The 21129-nt window shown below is 43.3% G+C and overlaps 1 protein-coding gene across 1 annotated transcript; it reads left to right on the forward strand.

Annotated features, from left to right (window-relative positions):
• Positions 1-61: 61 nt before the first annotated feature.
• Positions 62-14969, forward strand: RBM18 (RNA binding motif protein 18). The gene is made up of 6 exons (XM_015418422.1): positions 62-113; positions 4475-4602; positions 10913-11039; positions 11767-11853; positions 12076-12161; positions 14185-14969. The coding sequence occupies exons 1-6, from the start codon at positions 108-110 to the stop codon at positions 14342-14344; spliced, it is 594 nt and encodes a 197-aa protein (XP_015273908.1). The 5' UTR covers positions 62-107; the 3' UTR covers positions 14345-14969.
• The last annotated feature ends 6160 nt before the right edge of the window (positions 14970-21129 follow it).

Below are 21129 nucleotides of genomic sequence, written 5' to 3' on the forward strand. Positions count from 1 at the left end.
TCACAGCGCGCGTGTAAGTGACGGTATCACCAGCGGCCGTTGTTGCTGCATTTCCTTTTGGCGCGGGCCAATAACGTCACAACGGGGCCAAGAGAGGTGCTGAGGGGATGCCGGTGAGTCTTTTGTTGAGTTGGGGATGGTCATTTTTCACCTCCTCCCAGGTTGTTTCGTGGGGAGAGTGCTCGGATGGAGTCACCCTGTCCGAATGTCAGCTAGAAGTTCCGGAATCGAGGGGTGTACCTCGGGGGGGGGGGCGCACACTGCACACGCCCCGGGGCCACTCGAGTGGTTCTGTTAGCAGAGGGCGGGAGCTATGAGGCTGAACCTTTCCTGGCCTCGGCGGGTGGCCTCAAGCGGACCCCATTCTGAGACCTCTCGTCCCTTCCTTTCTTTGGAAGACTTACCAGAGGCTAACGAATTATCTAAATGTTAATGCTGACAACATATACGTGTTAAGCCTTCTTATACTTCTTGCTCCCTTATTGTTCTTATTGGTTTGTTGGCTTGTGTGTTTGCCGTTGCTCTTAGGGACGGTGTTTAGCTCGAGTGTTTATTTTAATTGTAGGTCAGTGGTGGGGAGAGAGAGAAATATTTTAGGGGTTTTTTTTAAAAAAAATGATGTTTAGACCTTTGAAGAAGTTTACAAATAAACTTGGGCGGTATTCCATACAGATAGATCAAGGTGAGTAGGCATGTTGGTCCGAAGCAATAGAACAGAGTTAGAGTCCAATGGCACCTTTAAACTTTGTTGGTCTTAAAGGTGCCACCGGACTCTGACTTTGTTCATTTGGGTGGCATTGTTATATATGCCACTATTCTGCCAAAGAACTCAAGGTGGCTTACTATTTTAAAAGCTTATGTTATTCAAATGTATTGTTGTATGTTCAGTGGTCAGGTACTGCTTTTGCATGTGGAAGGTCTCAGGTAAATTTGCCAATTTACAGGTGGTGTCTGAAGATATCCTGGGATTACATCTGATCTCCAGGTGGCAGAGATCAGTTCACCTGGCTGCTTTGGAAGGTGGACTTTATGGCATTATTCCCCATTGATGTCCCTCTCACCAAACCCTGTCCTCCTCAGGCTCCATCTCCAAAATCTCCAGATATTTCCCATCCTGGAGCTGGCAACCATAGATTCAGTCCCTGACATCTCTGACTACAGGGTCTTGTAGGGAAGGACCCTTCACTGCCAAAGGTCCTGGAGAACCATTGTCAATTAGAAGAAAGAGGATTTGGTATATAGTAGTTTCATATTTTATTTACAGCTGTGTGCTTGTTTGAGATTTGAGGATATATGGTCTTTTTCAGTACTTAAGCTTGTAATATTTGTTCTCCTAAGACAATAGCTGGACTTGCCAGGTAAATAAACAGAGAAAAATCATTATCTTAAAAAAGAAAATAGAAAATGAATATGGTCATTTCATCTTTAAAGACTTCAGAAAAACCTTCATACTGGTCCATGAGACATATAATGAAAAAAGTAGATAGGCAAGAGCATGATCCAACAAAGTGGTAGACTTCTGAGTTTTATCTTTCTCAGACGAAGAAGGGAAGGCAGTGCTAGCAGTGCCCATTCCTCCTTCTCTAGCAGTGAGAAGCTTAGCTGCATGGTCCAGGTTTCCTTCTGAAGAGATGCTAAGGCATATGAGCTGTCACTGTTACTGCCTCTGTTGGTAGTCTTTTTGTGTCCCTTAAGCCCAGTTTTCTGGACTGGAATGTGTTTGCACTGTGCACATATTTTTGTTCAAAGTCTACTTCCTTGTACATTTATATTCAACACTTATTCTATTTCTGCATTATAATACATTTAGCATAGCAATATATTTACAATTTTTAAACTATTTCTCATTCTAGATTTATCTCCTGCTTGCATAATTAACACTCCATCTCTCCTCAAATTTAAAAATTGATCTGTTTCTCAAATAGGTTCTTAATTTTGCCATTACTGCATAATCAGCAAGTTTATTTTCCCATTCTTCTAAGCTTGGGCAGATGTCTGATTTCCATTTTGCCGCATAGATGATTCTAGCCACTGTCACCATATATTTGAATACCTCATCCAAAACTTTTGGTAATTTGATGGGCAATATTCCTAACACCGTGTTCTTAGCTTCCATAGGGAATGTAAATTTTAATATGCTCTGGGAATCCTGTTTTTCTGCAATGGGTGACCAAAGCAGCTTATATAAAATAGAGGACAGAGTAGTGTACATTATGCAAGGGTGTGGTCCAACCAAGGTATCTTCAGGTTTGCAGAAGAGTGGAACAAGGTGTTAAATAGAAATCACTTGAGCTTCAGAGTTTGGTTGTGTCCTTTGGGTTTAAAGCACTTTGTGTGCATTACTGGTACATTGTTACTACCTCTCTTTCTTCCACAGAATCCCTCCTTGCCTCAGTGGCCTCTGTTATCTCCTTCTCAGTTTTTATAGCCCACTTTAATACATGTAATTTTATCCTGAGCCATTTCTCCCTACCCTCTTGTTTTCCCTATGTTCTATTTTTAGATTGTAAACTTCATTAGGGACAGAGACGTGTCTGTCTTTATGTAAATCTGTAAGCCACTGCACATACACATACTGGCACTATATAAGTAACGTATATACACGCTTACATTTTCATAAAATGAACAAGGTCTCTGATATGAGGACTTTACAATCTGAATATTGGTAGTGAAGAGGGAAGATTTTTTTAATTGGCTTATGTTGCAGTGAGGATTGCGAGGCACTCCAAAGGGATCTGTCAAGTATGGGCAAGTGGGCGTCAACATGGCAAATGGGGTTCAATGTGGCCAAGTGCAAGGTGATACACATTGGAGCCAAAAATCCTAAATATAAATACACATTGATGGGGTCTGAACTGGCAGAGACTGATCAAGAGAGAGATCTTGGAGTTGTAGTAGATAACTCACTGAAAATGTCGAGACAGTGTGTGACTGCAATAAAAAAGACCAATGCTATGCTGGGGATTATTAGGAAGGGTATTGAAAACAGATCAGCCAATATCATAATGCCCCTATATAAATCAATGGTGCGACCTCATTTGGAATACTGTGTGCAGTTCTGGTCACCACACCTTAAAAAAGATATTATAGCTGTGGGAAAAGTGCAGAAAAAGGCAACTCGAATGATAAAAGGGTTGGAACACTTTCCCTATGAGGAAAGGTTAAAGCGCTTAGGGCTCTTTAGCTTGGAGAAACGACAACTGAGGGGAGACATGACTGAGGTTTATAAGATTATACATGGGATAGAGCAGGTAGAGAAAGAGGTACTTTTCTCCCTTTCTTACAATACAAGAACTTGTGGGCACTCCATGAAATTGCTGAGTGGTCGGGTTAGAACGGATAAAAGGAAGTACTTCTTCACCCAAAGAGTGATTAACACATGGAATTCACTGCCACAGGAGGAGGCGGTGGCTACAAGCATGGACGGCTTCAAAAGGGAATTAGATAAGCATATGGAGCAGAAGTCCATCAGTGGCTATTAGCCACAAGGTATAGATAGAGGCTCTGGGGCAAGTGATGCTCTGTCTTCTTGGTGCTAGGGGGGGGGTCAACAGTGGGAGGGCTTCTAATGTCCTGGCCTCACTGGTGGACCTCCTGATGGCACTGGTATTTCTGGCCACTGTGTGACACAGAGTGTTGGACTGGATGGGCCTTTGGCCTGATCCAACATTGGCGTCTCTTATGTTCTTATGCAGTCCTGTGGGTGGGATGGTACTGTTGTTTGTTGGATTCTCTGGATTTGGTACTGCCAGGGAACCGCAGAAAAATAGCAGAGTGCTCAAAGACTTTAACGCAGCAAAGCTTGGGGCTAGGTGTGCCAACAGACTTACAAAGTTACACAGAGTCAGCAGTCGGTTCTAAAACTAATAAGTAACTTTTATTAAAGGAAATAACTGCTTGAGAGTGCAGGTAAGCGATAGATACAGATTACCTATTCTAACTAACTAGAAGGTGTTGGATGCTGAACGCATGTCCGGCCTCCATGTTGCAAGATGGAGATCAAGCACCTTCTTTCTGTGTGTGCAAGAGAGAGAGAGAGTGGAAGCAGAGGAAATTACCCCTAAGAGTATTAGTCTACTTCAAAGGAAAGGATGCTCTATGTGTCCTGACCTCGCTATCCGTCTAAATGCTTTGGTGCCATCTTCTCAAGTTTGAGACAGGAGACAGCGCAAAGTCCTCCACTTCTAACATGGTTGAGAGAGAGAAAAAACTTTGTTGGAAGCCACTCTTTGCATTCATAGCAGAGATGAAATTTGAACCAGATTTGAACAGTTCCTATACTTGGGCATTGAGCTACATGAGTGCATTCTGTTGGTATGTTCCAGGTCTGAGATTTCACTTAGGAAACCGGTTTGGACCACAGACCTGTTTCTTGTGATGGTGCTGCTCTCTTAAGGGTTGAGCCAGCTCTTCCCATTTTCCAGTCTCAAGCTGAATTCCCACCAACCCTTTTCTCCTCCTCTCTTCTTCTTAGGTGCGGATGGCGGCCGCAGTGCCTCCCATGCAGAGCCTGTGCTTGGAGAACACATCCATCTTGTCTGAGGGGGCTCTGCAGGATGGTCATCGCCTCTGGATTGGCAACCTGGACCCTAAGATTACAGAGTGAGTGAGGGGTGGGAGGGGAAGGACCTGAGCCTGGAGTTTGAGAAGGGAAGTAAAGCAGAAAACATACCACTGTTACTTCTGCTGCTATGTAAATCTCAGCTTGGATCACAGAATTTCTGGAGCTGTACAAATCCATGGGGTGAGGTTGCCTTGAAAAGGAGTGGGCAGCAAAATGCTGAGAGAAAGAAGGACAAAGTGGTTTTCTCCTTATTCAGACCCATGCTCAAGACAAGGCCGTACAGCCACAACCTTTCCTGGTGCGTCCTAGTGTTCACTGCCATTCTACCTTATTGGTCCAAGAGATTCTCCTTTCCCTGTGTTGTTGTCTTGTGTTGGTTTGGTGTTTTATTCCATGCTGGTTGTCATCATCCACAGCCTTCAGCTGATGGTCAAGTAAAGGAGATGTGATCTTTGAGATGGTGGCAAAAAGTGGCCTCTAAGGCATGATGGGCCCAAGATATTTGTGAGCGGTCGCCAGTAAGAGCAGCTGTGTGTGCCTGAGTCCCTTTTGTGGTGGCAGCAAATGTTAAGTGTATGCGTTTGACATTCCCTTGGCCTCTGAATGATTAGCACGTTTAAATTGCGTGCTAACACGTTTGAGCAAGTTGAAGTGGGGCAATTAAACACCAATGGAGGAGAGCTTGATTGCTCACAGGGAGATTAGATGCGCGAGGCCGGGATTTGGTTGGCCATTTCCCCCCAGCTTTACAAAACAATCTTGGTTTTATGCATTCCAAGTGGCTGCACTTGTTTTATTGCCCGGATATTGTGTGGCTCTCAGCTGTGGAAGCAATTTTTGCCCAGCTCCTTGTATTTCGGGAAGTGGTTTGGGTTTTTTGTTCCAAGTGCTGTTCCTTTCAGCCGGGCAGCGTCCTAACCGTGCCTCTAAGTGGAGTCCGTCATTAGCGTAATGCCCTCTTCAGGCGAGTCATTCAGCACTGCGCTAGTCAGCCTCTTCTTGGTTTTGCATTAATTACCATTTTTGCCCTGTGTTTATATTGCTTTGCCTTATCCACTGTGAGTAATTGCGAGCGATGTTGGCTGCCCTGGCCTCTGGTAAGGGTCTGTTTGTAAAATTTTGGGGAATTAAAGTCCCACAAATGATGGGGGGGAGAGAACATTTGCAGCAGTTTGATCTGCAGCGAAGATTTTCACTTCAAAACACAATCAAAACTTTGTTTTATTTGGTTGTACTGCTTTATTTCTGGTTGTTACTGGTTTATTTCACAAGGCAAGAAAAATCCAAGGCTTTTGGTCACACAGATGCTTTAAAATCACCCTGTTGCTAGAGACCTTTGGCAGTCTTGACTCCAGCATCTACAAAGTGGGAATCTTTTATTGGCCCCATAAATCTTGCTATTTTGGAGGTATCTGTGTAATGCATATGGACACCTTGGAGAAAAGTGCCCAAGCCTAGCCTCCTTGGTATGCTTGATGGGAGATGCAAGCATGCTATTAAACCTTGCTTGCCTTCTGAAGTGCTGTAGTTCAAAAATGGCTATGCCTCTTCTGTCGAACTATCTCAATGGCTAGTTATGTGGCTGTGGAAGAGTGTTTTATAGTTCGCCTTCTGCAAAATGGGAGTAGTAGTGGTCTATCTCACAAGGTTGTTGTAATGGCAAGTGCAGCAAATGCCACACAGGCATTCTGCCCATTAAAAGTACTACTTACAATTGATAGTAGTTGGGTTTCTGAGGAAGACACTAAGGGGATTAAGACCATAAGGTGATTTCCTGCTGGATTGTTTCAAATAGTGGCCAATCAGTTGGTTGGAGGGCTAACAAGCAGGGTACAGCAGTCACAGCCTTTCCCAATGTTGCTTTTTAGTATTCAGAAGTGTACGGCCTCTAAGTTTGGAGGTTTCCTTTAGTCACCATGGCTAGCAGGTACTAATGGACCTCTCCTCCATAAATTTGTCTAATCCCCTTTTAAAGGCAGTAGGGATGGGTTGGACGCATTGAGGATGAGGCCAAGTGATTGCACAGATGACAAATTCGATGTCTTAAGTACAAAAGCTTCCTCCCTGTGGTGTTTGTGTGCCTTTAAATTTGATATTTTGAGAAGCCAATTTTGAGAAAAATATCCTGCAGTCAAAATGACAGGAAGTGCAAATGTCATGGTTTGCCAGGCACAATGGCTTACATAGCCCTTTAGAAAAGCTTAAAGTGCTTTATATTCTGATTCATTTTTGCAGTAGCCATTTAAAGCAGACATTCACTTTTCCCATATTAGAGTTAAGGATGAGAGAGTTAGGAACTAGGGGTACCCCAAGATCATACAATCTTGTTGGCGGATGTGAAGTGGAAGCCCCCATTTTCTCTCTTCAGCTTTGGAGAGGCTTTAACTAGCCTGCTTCCTTTCAGTATTTCGCACCTAATTTGTCCCACCAGAAATACCGTTGTGTGCTTGCAATACATTTCACTACTTCTGTATTGTGATTGTCAGTGAATGGCATTGATCTTGGTATGCCTTGGTTTACGCATCGGCAAGTTGTCTTTCTCACAGCCCGTGTTAATATCGTAAAACAACTTGGTACTAAAGTTCAACTTCTTTGGAAGCCGTTTGAAAAGCGCCATATATCAGTTCCCTGCATCCCATTCTAAGCTCTCCTGTGAGGAGTTTTGTTCAGCAAACAATGTGTTTAACAACGTCTTGCTGACTCCCAGCGGGCCAGAATTCCCAGCTCTAATGGCTTTAGCATGTGGCCAGTACGATTCCCATATCCTCGGGACAGCATTGTTCAGAGGAAGCCTCAACTCAGCGTTTGAATAGCTCTTAGGGTGCCAGGAGGAAGGCTTGGAGGAAAAGGAAATCAGCCTTGGCCAGATTGTCCCATACTTGCCTTGGATGACAGGAAGTAAGAACGAGGTCTGGCTGCAGCTCACAGCAGAGATGTGACACACACACCCTCCCCATGGGGGGATCACTCCAAGTACCCCATCAAGACGCTTTAGTAATTTCTAACAGCCTGGCTTCCTGTTCCCTCTTCATAAAGCAGCCCTGCCATGCATATAAACCATTTCTTGGCCCCTTGAACAATCCTATCCAAATAACAATCAAAAGTATTGGAAGTGAGGAACAGAGACATGTGCAAAATTGCAGATGGGGAATCCAGAATAAAATTTGTCCACAGGCACTAACAATCGTACCTCATTGTGGCCAAACAGTGTCTCTTGCCAGGGAGGATCTCCTTTGTGGCAGTTCTTGCTTTCTGTGTGGGTGCCTGTTTGAGATACCTAAGATGAGATGTGCCGCTCTTTCTCAGGTCTCCTATAACAAGCACGAAGCATGGAATATTGCCAAATACAAAGTTAGTCCTTAGCTTTCCCCAGGACATCCAGAGCTAACGGCATGCATAGTGGCATCGGAGTCATGGAATGAAGCAGGCACACGCCACAGCATAGTAGAGCGGGAGCCTACAAAGGCTCTTCCATCTCTCTCTGTCCAATGCGCTTGGTTCTGAGCCTGCTGAGGCTATGGATTAAATCAATATGGAAATATTCGCAGACTCATAGTCCAAGTGTAACATGCCAGGGCAGATATTTGTAGGCTCCCAAACTGCTGTCGAAAAAGTGAGTTATTTAGACACAAAATATAGTTTGTACTTAAACCCTTTGAAGCAGTTGACAACGTATGATCTGAATACAATACAACTATTAAAACACAGTCTCATTTGAATTGTGGTCATGCCTGCAGGATCTCTGTTATTTTCTGCATGACTTGTTGCTTTGCACTGGCACATTCCACGGTATCCAGTGGTCTTCTCCACTGTTCTGGTCAACATGTGTTGGCCGTGCTGCAGTTATAGAATTGTTATCTATGTGGGGCTTGGTAGACTGTGACTTTAAAACAGAACTCTCGCAATGATTTTTTGGCAACTGAATGCACAGCCGCATGAGCAGCATGTTTGAGAGAACCCTGCAAATGAGGTATCAGGGGGAAAGGGCATTTCTTAACTCTGCTTGCAGAGGAATGCTGCAGTATCAGAGCTTGGGGGTTAATATGCTCATCTTGTTGTGCTCTAAATTGGTGTAATTTAACATTCCTTCCCCCCCCCCCAATCCAGCACAGTATTTAAGCTCAATGACTCTGAGGCTGTGTTGCTTCCCAGCTGTGCTCGGTGGAGACGCTACGGGAAAAGACGCATGCTGAATTCTGATGAAATCAAGACTGATGTGCAGCCAGGCAAACAGGCCCTAAAAATAGGCACTCCTCTGGGGCTGGCCAAAGGAAATCTAGTCGTGTTCCCTTTGGCAAGATATGAGATATTTTTGTTTCAAGGACAGAAACGAGTCATGTTTTTGAGGCGTCAGGAAAGCAGTCGGTGTTTGCCAAAAGAGAGAAGGCAGGTGGTGGGGGACTGCATGTACTTCTAACAATAGCTAATAAATCTTGATGATGACTTTCAAAAGATAAATAACTGAGACTACAAGAACATATCTTAGAGGTGCAGTTATCTTCCTCTGGTTGTAGAAAGGGATGTGACCCCAGAAGGTCTCTGCCAAGTCCAGAGAACAGGCTGGTACTTTCCAAAAATATTAAGGTAACCAACACTCTCCTGACTTATAAGATTTTCTGTTCAGAGTTACTCACATACCTGCAGGAAAACCTGAGGGCTACTCATATGCTGTCATATGCTCCTAGGAAGAGTTTTCCCCTTAATTTACATTACAGTCTCCTTAAAGCAGGGTTAACTGAGCTAGGCCACTTTTCCCTTGTGGCTGCTTGGGTCTTCCTCCTCTTCCAGGAACACATCCACAGTGACCTGACTTGGGAGAGTACTCTGGTTCCTGGAATTGCCTTGCTTGTCCTGAAATCCAGGACAAAACTAGCAGACACCTGCATGACTTTTAAGGAAGTTGTTGTGATCGAGCTTGTTTCTGGGAGCCCAGAGTAGTTGCTGAACTTGATAGTCAAAGAATGAAGCTGTGGACTGTGTTGGACCCTCTACCACCCAAGAACTGGAAACTATATTGGGCCTTCTGTGGAACTATTTTCCATCTGGTGACCATATTCTGCAGATCAACTGCGTACCATAGCATCAAAAGCATTTGATATCCTGAAGTGCCTTTTGGTGAAGGCATGAACAATGTCCTTTCTGTCTTTGTTGCCAGAAAAAAAATCAATATTTTTCTTTGGGATGAGTGAAATCGTTTTTAAGACATGGTTTTAGTCACTCCAAATGTGAAGTATGAAGGTTTCCATGTAAGACAGTCAACGGCATTATATAATAGTAACTTGTTTATACTGTAGATATACGCAACACACAAATCCAAGGTGTTGTTTCTGCACCTAGAGGGAGCTGCTGCCTTAACGAGAGGAGTGTTTGTGGCTTTTTTTGCTTGTAAGCTGCTGCTTGCCTTTTTCTGGTGACTTTTAACGCTAAGATACCTGCCTTAGTAGCATAGGGTACAGTGGCTTGCAGCGTTCTCTTGCTCTCCTTCTGCACGTTTTACAGTTTTGTTTGTAGAATACTAAGGTCCCGGTCACACGGGCTGGAAAATGCGGGGGGTGGGGAGTGTGGCTGTTTGCCCCGGAGCAAAGTAACTCGCAGCAGCCTGATCACATGTCCCGTGGGTATGCCATTAGGTGCCGATCGCACAGCTATCCTGCAGTGCAGCGCGATCCCACTGGCAATCGCTAGGTGCCGCTTCCGTGGCAAATGGGAAATTTTTCCCCCTCACCACAGTGTGCGCATGTGCTGGTAGGCGTTTCTGCGCATCCTGTGGAGACTTTAAAAAAAACCATCCGGTTTGTGACGGGACATGGGCGGGCGCCGGATGCCACGGGATTCCAGTGGAAACGTGATCAGATGCCTGCCCTTGCCCCATGTTTTCCGGAAACTAGCACATCGTATGCACTAGTTTTTTACTCTGTATCTTCGGCAGGAAGCCACGGGTTAGCCACGGGTGCACTACGCTTCCCAGATGTTGCGGTGTGGTCGCGCCTGGAAAATCTGCCTATCATCCGTATCTTTAGCGCGGCAAATGCTCCGTGTGAACGGGGCCTAAGGTGTTTATATGTTCATATTTCTTAAATATGCTAAATAATACAATTTTATACATTAACTAAGTTAAAAGAAAGTATCCCATATATTTCATGTTTTCCCAGGGTTTTCCATGGCTTCTCTGTTTCTGGAAATTTTGTGTCCCCAGTCACATTGTTCTTCAGTTCAGTCCTGAGCAATGCCATGACAAAAGATGTGAGAGCTGCTTGTGTTGAGCTAGTGCTGTCAGTCATCTGGCTTCCTATCAAGTTCATCTTTCTTAAGCCCTTTCAATAAACAGACCATCTCTCTTCTCTCCAGGTACCACCTTCTTAAGCTCCTTCAAAAGTTTGGCAAGGTGAAGCAATTTGATTTTCTCTTCCACAAATCAGGTGCTTTGGAGGGTCAGCCCAGGGGCTACTGCTTTGTGAACTTTGAGACTAAACTGGTAAGATTTTTTGGGGGGAAGTGGGTTCTTTCCAAGCTCATGGGTAATGATTTGTTGTCTTTTACTGCTGAAGCAATGGTGGCCCAGACATGGGTTGTGCTCGGTGGCCTGAGGCTGAGAGCAGGGGCTAGCCAAAGTTCCATAAAACATTCATCGTAACGTCCTGGCTCATGGGACAGCTGTTGAGTGAACAAGCAAAGGATCTGGTTGTCTGCCCTGAATGTGTACATGGAATCCTGGGGCCAGAGATGCTGAAGCCAACTAGAACCATGGCAAATTTTTGGACAGAAGGCATTCTCTCTTCCTCCCCCGCCCCCACAAGGAGGCCAATAGGAGGTGAGGGGACTGGGCATAATGATGCACTGGTCTTTCCTGACTCCACACCAATGCCAGCAGAGCTCTTCCTTAAAGGAAACATAACTCTGGTGGCCCCCCACCCATTCCCAGGGGAGGTGGCATCAAATTGTGGGGTTCAGAAAGGAACGGCTAGTATGTCAACCACTTTGGTGTGCCCACTGTTCAAGGAAGGTGGGCCCTGCCCATGTGTGGGTGGGGCTTGCTGCTGGGTGCCTTCTGCAGGTTGCTTACCAATATGTGCATCCGTCGTCTGTACTACAGCCTCCTGTGGCTGTTTTTACTGTTTTGAAAAAAACTAACATTAACCACAGAAAGGACAGAGGACATTCCTTGGGAAGGGATTAATTTTTTAAATTTTTTTCTCGCACAGGAAGCTGAGCAAGCGATCCAGTGCCTCAATGGCAAGTTGGCCCTGTCCAAAAAACTGGTGGTGCGGTGGGCCCACGCCCAGGTCAAGGTAAGCAGACCTTGGGTTCTCCCTGCTCCTCACAGCTTTGGAGCCAAGCAGCCTGAGTAGTCTTATTGTTGTGCCTGCTGCTCTGAAGGGGCCAGCAGCCAGCCCATAAACACACATACTTGTCTTGCTCCCCTTTGTTGTTCAAGGGCTGAATCAATTTTTTTGTTCCCTTTTTACAAAGTAATTTTTGCTGTTCCTGTCTTTTTTTTCTCCCTTTTCCAGAGATTCGATCAGAATAAGAATGAAAAGATCCTGCCCATCAGTCTGGAGCCCTCGTCCAGCACAGAGCCAGCCCAGTCCAACCTGAGGTAAGACCCTTCCCAGCATTAAACATGAACAGTGTGAGTTAAGGGGAGGAGTCGGCCCTCAGATTTCAGCACTGGAACCCCCAGAATCAGCCTTGGGTTTTGTTTGTTTTTTAAATCTACTGCCTCTCCAGATCTGTAGGAGGCAGTTTCCAGTAAAACACACAGGCATGGTCTACGGTGAAACAGCAGATAGGCTAACAGTATTTTACCTGGTTATACTGTAAAATATTTTATGTAGCTTCTAAATACTGCACTTGCTGAAACTCCTACAATGTGCAAAGGTTGCCCAGGTGACTCTTGGGAATCCTTAATGCTCAGCTGCTTTCCCCAACTAATGATGTGTCTCTTTTAGGGCCTAACTAAATGTCTTCTTATTTGGGCATTTCAGAACTCTGGTGAAGTGAATCAGTGGTTTGTTTATGTTTACTAACTCTATGGAAATTATTGGGAAAGATGCTTTGCAGAAGGTGTTGCTCTGTATGTTGGAGAAGACACAGTCATATAAACTAGAAAATCTGAACCGTGGATAGAAACACCAGGCTTCTAAAGTAACTTAGTAGTGGGGACATACTGTTGCCCCATGATCAAAACTCTGAGACATATCTCAAGACACAGAAGAATCAGGGATGCACCCAAGGAGAATATATTCTAACAGTAGGTGACTTCAGCTTGGAAGCTGAACCCCTTTTCCACCCATGCAGCCATTGAAATCCAAATCAAGTGCCGGCATGCCTGGGACTGAGTTCTGAGTACAGAACTCCCAGAGTTCGTCTGTCAAACAGACTCAGGAACAAACCTGGGTGGAAAATAACATGTAGTTAGGCCCTTAGAAAATGCATCTTGCAGCTTGGTGGTTATCATGAAGTGTGTGGTCCCCCACCAGAGAGAGAAAGTGTCCTTTGTCCCCCCCACCCCGTGTATGGTGAGAGAGACAGGGGTTTCTCCCACAGTGTGCCTATAGTCTTGAGAATCCCCTTTAGAAATTGGAGGGAAGGGGGAGGGCATAATTTCTGTTGCTGCTTTGTAATGGCTGAAATCGTTCTTAGGAGCTGGGAGTTTTCGAAGAGCCATACAAGAGCATCACGGTAGCCCTTCTGATCAGGGACGAGGTCCACCTAGCCTAGCATTCTGCTTCCAGCAGAAGTCAACAATGTGCTTCTTGGCACTGCACAAGTTGGACATGCCCAACTGGCACAGAACATGGAAGTTCTGTTTAGCTGTCATGACGTTGGATAGTCCTCTTTTCCTTCATGAACTTCTCACCTTTAAAACCATCTAAGCCAGTGACCATCTCCACATCTTGCAACTGCAGATTCCATAAATTAATAATGTCTGTATTTTCATTTGCTTGTGCTGTCCTGAGCTCTAGTGTTGGAGAGAATGAAATCGTGCTTCCTGATCAGCTTGCTGTGCCACCTGCCTTTTGATGCTGTCACTGAAGGATGGGAGGGGTTAGAGAAAAGATAAATCAGGAACCCAGTGGGAGCGCACGAGATAGCTTGAAGGATCCAGGGCTATATATGGCTGCCTCATTTGTTTCTACCAAGATCTCCTAGTTGGTATATTTGGCATCTCTCTCCTCTTACCTTCAGCAACCATGCCGGGGGGGTGGGGGGGCTGTGGAGCAGTTCGGCTGAGTAGGCAGGTGATTTGCAAACCCAGCTCTGTAGCAATATAAGAGATGGTGGCCGAAAGAGCTGTTTTACAAGTGGATAATAGGATTTCTGATTCCTTAGTGAGATTTCTGGTCTCTTTAAAAACCTTGGAGAGGCAACCTTCCCCACCCACCCTCTGTGTCATGTTTCTAGCTTTTTTAAAAATCCCCCATGGTCTCAACAGCAGTTTGTCATGCAGCACCAGAAATCAGTTACTGGTGGGGGTTGTTGTTCAAGAAACACAAGCCTAAAGCTGTCCTGGTTGCATGGTGCTTTGAATCCGGGCCACCATGTGGCTTGATTTTGGTTTTAAACTGTCTTGGGGGGAGGTTAGTTTTTAAAGCAAACTTTTCTTGTCTCCTCCACAGTGTTAACGCAAAGATCAAAGCCATTGAGGCCAAGCTGAAAATGATGGCAGAGAACCCAGACGCAGAGTTCCCCCCAGTGGCTGCTTATTCCTACTTCAAGCCGCCTGATAAGAAACGGACTGCTCCATACTCCAGGGCAGCCTGGAAATCAAAGAGATGATCTTTCTGAAACGGAAGCTCACCCTCCCGTGACCAACCTTCTTGTATATATTGTTAACTGGGAAGATCAGTGGACTGCCTGACTGTTGGAGAGTGCATCGCCTTTGACCTGGCTATCTCACCCAATTATGTGTGGACATGAACCTTCTCAGTGGTGTTGGGGAAGATGAACAAAATATGATGCCATCCCAAAAAGCTGCGAATAACATCTTCAAAGAAAAACCTAAGTTTGTTTTCGGTAGTAATATCCAAAGTTTTACCCACACCAGTCTGACTCTAAAGTATGAAAAAATTTTCATCAATGGAATTATTTTCTTTAAGTGCTTGACTTAGTTCTTTTTCCTAGCCAGAAAATACTATTGGTGTTATTTGTCAGCGTAGAAAATAGATTTGTTAAAACAAACAAACAAACGAATAGAGGGTGATGTGAGCAGAAGTAGCTCCAGCAACCAAACCAGCTGCACAAGTTGCTTCTGTTTCATCTTGACTCTTGTTAAAACAAACCTGTACTCTGAAATTGGGGGTGACTCTCTTGTGTTGCTTCTTCTGCCCAGTTAAATGCACTCGGACATATGTATCAATACGTTCTTTTTAAATGATTGTACAGGAATAAACTATATTCAGGACTACCAATGTAGCTGTTTTAACATGGCATCTTCTTGTAATTTATTTATTGCTTTATTTTTATGCCTCATTCTTCTCCCCTAAAGTGGTTTACAACATTCTCCTTTTCTCCCTTTTATCCTTACAACAGCCCTCTGCGATAGGTTAGGCTAAGAGAATAACTGGCCTAGGCAGAGTCGGGTTTCAAACCTGGGTCTCCCAGATCCTAGCCCAACATGCTAACCACTCCAGCAAGACAAGACAAGCTGGCTGTCCTTTTTTTTTTTTTTTTGGTAAACAAATTTTATTTTCTCAGGAATACAACATATAAAACATTTCATTCTATCAATTGTCTACCCCATTCCCAGTTCCTCCCCTCCCTCCAATGGCTTCCCACAATGCTTCCACCCCTGCTCCAAATTACTTCATATCATCAACAATATCAGTTTCTCATCATTACAATCTAAAGATAACATCATTTGACTTAATATTGATCTAAACATATTAAGTTTTGTTTCACATCCCAGTTCTTTTCCAGATAAATTTTAAAGTCATTCCATTCTCCAAAAAACTCATCGTCTTCTTTGTTATTCAGTTTTTTTGTAATCTTATCCATTTGTGCCATGAACAGAACTTTTTGTATCCATTCTTCAACCTCTGGTACCTTTTCTGTCTTCCAAAACTGAGCATAAATCATTCTCGCTGTCACTATCAGGTACCAGAGTAAAGTCTTTTTAGTCGTATTGACTTCTTCCATTTTAAGTCCCAAAAGCAGAATTTCCGGTGCTTTTTTAAAAGAACATTTCAATATTTTTTGCATTTCATTGTGGACTTTTGTCCAAAAGTCTACAGCTTTCTCACAAGTCCACCACATATGATAAAATGAGCCCTCATGCCTCTTACATTTCCAGCATTTGTTTGACATATTTTGATTCATATTTGCAATCTTCTTAGGTGTCATGTACCACCTATACATCATCTTATAACAATTTTCTTTAACATTAGTACATGTCGAGATCTTAATAGAATTTTTCCACAAATATTCCCAGGTTTCCATAGCCACTTCCTTATTCATATTAATAGCCCATTTTAACATTTGTTCTTTAACAGTTTCATCTTCAGTATACCATTTTAACAACACCTTATACATTTTAGAAATATTTTTTCCTCCTCCACTCTCCCAAACCTTTTCAATTTCATTTTTTTCCTCTCTAAAACCATAGTTTTTTTTGTCAGATCTAAAAAGATCATAAATCTGCATATATTTCAACCACTCATATTCATATTCAATTTCATTCTGCTTTTTCATTACCCACTCTGTTCCCTCTTTTTTAATTAAATCTCTATATGGCAACCAGTCTCTACCTCGCTGTCTTGAGTAAGATATCAACACTTCTACTGGTACAATCCACAATGGTCTTAAGTCACTCTGGTACTTCTTATATCTTGTCCATACCATATACAAAGCTTTTCTCACCAAGTGAAGTTTAAAAAAACTGTCCATTTTTATCTTGTCATACCATAAATATGCATGCCAGCCAAATCTACAATCATGCCCTTCCAACCCCAACAATCTGTCATTTTCAAGCTTCACCCATTGATCCATCCATGTTAGACAAACCGCTTCATAATATAGTCTAAGATTTGGCATTTGTAGACCTCCTCTTTCTTTGGCATCACAAAGTATTTTCATTTTGATCCTTGGTTTCTTGCCTGCCCAAACAAATTTTGACAACTCTTGTTGCCACTTGGCCAACAAATCCGTTTTATGCAGAATTGGTATTGTTTGGAACAGGAACATCAAACGTGGTAGGACATTCATTTTTATAACTGATATTCTTCCCATCAGTGATAAGTTCATTTTATCCCATTTCTTAAAATCTTGAGTCAGCTTAGTCCATAATTTCTCATAATTATTCTTATATAGGTCTATATTTTTTGCCGTTAATTCAATTCCAAGGTATTTTGTTTTTTTAACTACTTCACATTGTACCAGTTCTTGTAGTTCCACTTGTTTTTGTTTGATCATGTTTTTACATATAAGTTTTGTTTTATTCTTATTTACGTAAAAGCCGGCCAATTCTCCAAACTCCTTTATTTTTTGAAAAAGCAATGTCAATTTTTCTGTTGGGTTTTCCACCATAAACATTACATCGTCTGCAAATGCTCGATATTTGTATTGGTGTCCTTTATGTGTCAAGCCCTTTATTTCTTGATCGTACTGTATTTTTTGTAAAAGTATTTCCAATACCCAGATAAATAATAACGGTGATAACGGACAACCTTGCCTTGTTCCTTTCTGTACTTTGAAGTTATCTGTCAGTTCTTTATTCACATTTATTTTAGCTCTTTGTTCAGAATAGATAGCTTCAATACAATTTCTAAAATGTTGTCCCGCTTCAATCTTTTCCATCATCTGGTGCATAAAATTCCAATTAAGATTGTCAAAAGCTTTTTCTGCATCAACAAACAGAAAAGCTACTTCTTTTTCTGGGTGCTTTTCATAATATTCAATTGCGTCCATTACTATTCTTACATTGTCTCTAATCTGCCTTTTGGGTAAAAAGCCCGCTTGATCTTCAGAAATTACCGTTTGTAAATAGTTTTTCACCCTTTCTGCAATAATTTTTGCAAAGATTTTATAATCGTTGTTCAAAAGAGATATTGGCCTGTAGTTCTTTACATTTGTTGAATCTTGTCCTTCCTTTGGAATCAAAGAAATAATTGCTTCTTTCCATGAGTCCGGCACCTTTTTGTTTTCTCTTATTTCGTTGGTTAAAGCTTCCAGGACCGGGGAAATTTCTTCTTTCATCTTTTTGTAGAATTTCGCTGTAAATCCATCCGGCCCAGGCGCCTTCCCCAACTTTGTCTCTTCTATTGCCTTCATCACTTCTTCTTTTTGAATTGGACCATTTAATAAATCTTTGTATTCCTTACTTATTTTTGGTAGTGGAATCTCCTTTAAATATGTTTTAATCTTCTCAAGATCAACTCTAGTTGTTTGGAATAATTTAGCATAATACTTGAAGAAACATCTCTTTATTCCATTAGGATCAACGAACTCTTTTCCATCTTCTATTATTTTGGTTATCATTCTTCTCTCTCTTCTAGCCTTAAGTTGCCAAGCTAAGTATTTTCCCGGTTTGTTCGCCCCTTCAAAAGATTTCTGTTGTAACTTCTTTAAATTCCAATACATTTCCTGATTCCAAGTCTCATTCAGTTGTTCCTTCAGCAACTTTAATTCTTTGATAATTTGCTTTTTTCCAGGCTTCTTTTTTAATTCCTTTTCTTTCTGCGCAATTTTTTCTAACACTGGCTGTCCTGATGCATTTCAAAATAAAAGTTGAAATTCTCGATCCCAGTTATGCAAATCAAGCATATTTGCATAATTTTGTATACTTTCGCTTACATGTGGACAGCAACAAGTTAAAATAGATATTGGAGTCTCTTCCCAGTTACTGGAAATCTTGTTCACCTGGCTTCAGTATATGTTGCTCCCATACTTTCAAGCATTTCATCTCAAACATGAATCCTACAAACTTGTGTTCCGCAGGTTGTCTCTTTTGCTGTTGATAAATGAACATTGCCATATTAGGAAGTAGATTCCCGGCCAAATAACATTGAATTTCCTGCACTCTTGTGTTATTTCAACATTCACCTGTGTTGGTGTCTAGGGTTTTTAATCTTTTTTTCCCCCTTCTTCTATCCCAGCTTTTTAAATTGCCGTTCCACGAGACTGAAATCCATAAAAACCATGCAACTTTGCATTATTTGTGCCATTATTGTTAGAAATCTTTGAGCTCTTATTTTCATTGTTTTGTGTTTTAAATGTTTATTTTCCTTTTTTGTGTTGCTTCAAGTGGAGGCAAGATCACACTCGAGTCCTGAGGTTCTAGTGAGGGTTGCAGTAACACAAACAAGTGTGTGCAATTTGTGATGTAAGGAGGTTGCTACAGACTAGACAGTGCAGCTATAGTACCCTTTCCTCAATCCAGCCACTCTTTGCCCCAGTGGAAAGCTCAGGATTCCCTCCCCCTTCCTGACTGTGTGCTTCCAATGAGTAGCCCCTGCTAGATTCCATGTAAATGGAGACCTTGCAGTCAGGGTCGTTTTGTAGAAAAAGAGCTAGGGGAACTCATTAGCATATGCCACACCCCCTGACATCACCGGAAGTGTGTCATAAGGCCACACACCCCGTCCCCAACGGTCCCGGCCGCTGCCGCTGGCCTTGCAGCTCCACTGCCGAGCCCCATGAGGGGCCCGGCGGTGGACCTGCAAGGCCGGCGGGAGTGCAAGGAAGCCCCGCGAAGGCCCTCCCTGGCCCCAGGCAGGCAGGGGTGGGGAGAGGCAGGGAGGAAGCAACTTGCCCTCCCTCTTCTCCTGCCTCCTCCTGGCTGAATGAGGGCCGGAAGCGGGGCGGCCGGAAGCGGGGGGCGGGGCTTCGTCATGTGCCCCGCCCCCCGTACCTCACCCGGGGGAACTGCGATCCCCCCCGAAATGACCTCTGCTTGCAGTTCTTTTAGTCTCCCTCGCCCCTGATCTTGTGTCCTGAGGTTTGTTTGTTTTTTAAGTATCCTCTTATCTATATTACCAATCAGATCCAAACCCCACTTAGCAACACCTGGTATTTTCTGACCATTTCTTGGGCCCTCAGCCAGATGTTTGCATTCTGATGCAGACTCTCTGGAAAAAGGTTGGACCAACCTACAAAACAATGTGAATGTGGGGTGTACCATATAGAAATTTTGGTGTGTCTTCATATGGAATTTGGAGCAAGCATGCAGCATTGTAGAAAACCACCAGCAGAATCCCAGTGTGTCCTTGGTGGGTTTTGAGTGGCAGTCGGCTCTGAACAGTTTCTGTGTTACAAAAGGGAAAAATGCTTTCAGCCACCTCCTATAAGCTTGTTTGTACAGCAAGAAAAGTTCATTTGTGAGAAGCTGGCTTCCCACAGCATTGTGATGTGTCTCCGTGTGCAAAGCAAAACAGCTCCAAAAGGTCAGAGGTGTCTCTTTGCAATTCTACCTGCAAATTCACCTTTCTGTTTTTTGCACAAACAGAGGTTGCAAAATGCAGTCCTCCAACCCTCCCCCTCTCCTTTTGCCTTCACACAATGGTGTATGTTGTGGGCTGCTTCTTCTGTGCAGTCTGGATTTTTGTTAGGTCACACATCTACAGTGGTGGAGGGGAGACATTCTTTGACCTGTATACATTTTTCAAAGACTTCTAGTCCCGCTTTTGGTCTGAGTAGTTCCTGCATTTTTCCTATGTGCTGTGCTGTTTTGGTGGCTGCATTTCACATTTCTATGGCTAGTTGATATTTTTAATACTGTACTTACACAAAAGGAAGACTAGACTCATTTCTGGGTGTGCTGTCAAGAAAGAGTGGGTTGTCTTATATTCAAGTGCAAGCTAGTACTACGTACAGTCATTTTTAAAATTTTTGTAACTGGTGGGCAGTGTTCCCTCTAAGCTGAGTTAGTGTGAGCTAGCTCACAGTTTTTTAGCCTCCAGCTCACAGGTTTTTGTCTTAGCTCAGAAAGGATGGCTCCAGAGCAAACTAATTTATGCAATAGCCAAATCTCTCACTCACAACTTTGATGCCTGTAGCTCACAAAGTAGAATTTTTGCTCACAGGACTCCACAGCTTAGAGGGAACATTGGTGGGGGGTAGTCTTAAATTCAGGGTTGTCTTCATTTCGGGTAAATATAGCTCTGCATAAGTACAGACAACCACTTAGATACTTTTTCCTGCTAGCGGGGCCTGGAATTTATAATGAACGAGCATCTCTGGCTCTGTTCCTTAGCCTTGTAGTAGGACTGTGAGTGGGGCACTGGGAATGTTGAGGCTGGGATGAAACCAAAAAAATTCCCTTTGGATGCTACTTACATTACAGACTCTGTTGGCTGTTAGAAGGGTTGTGTGTGAAAATTCATACAAGCGGTGACTTTATGACATTCTTCCATGCTCTAAAAGCTCCCAGCAGGCTAAGCCAAACCCTTCTGACAAAACTGCAACCGTTCTCTGCTGAGTGATCGTGGAGGATGGATGAGATTATAGAGGCATCTTGGTTGCATAGTCTTGAAAATGTGGGAGTTCTGCTGAAAGCAGCTGTAGGGCATGCCAAAAGATGGTCATGTGTGCAATGACCCCGTGTTTCATTGGGGAGGGGAGTGGGTCTG

Source organism: Gekko japonicus, unplaced genomic scaffold (assembly GCF_001447785.1).
Source record: "Gekko japonicus isolate JY-2015 unplaced genomic scaffold, Gekko_japonicus_V1.1 scaffold127, whole genome shotgun sequence".
Lineage (NCBI taxonomy): Eukaryota > Metazoa > Chordata > Lepidosauria > Squamata > Gekkonidae > Gekko > Gekko japonicus.

Bases quoted from the DNA above. Each gene is read 5' to 3' on its own strand.
- RBM18 (XM_015418422.1), top strand. The intron at 4,603-10,912 runs GTGAGTGAGGGG...TCTTCTCTCCAG, and splicing joins CTGGACCCTAAGATTACAGA to GTACCACCTTCTTAAGCTCC. The intron at 11,854-12,075 runs GTAAGCAGACCT...TCCCTTTTCCAG, and splicing joins GGGCCCACGCCCAGGTCAAG to AGATTCGATCAGAATAAGAA.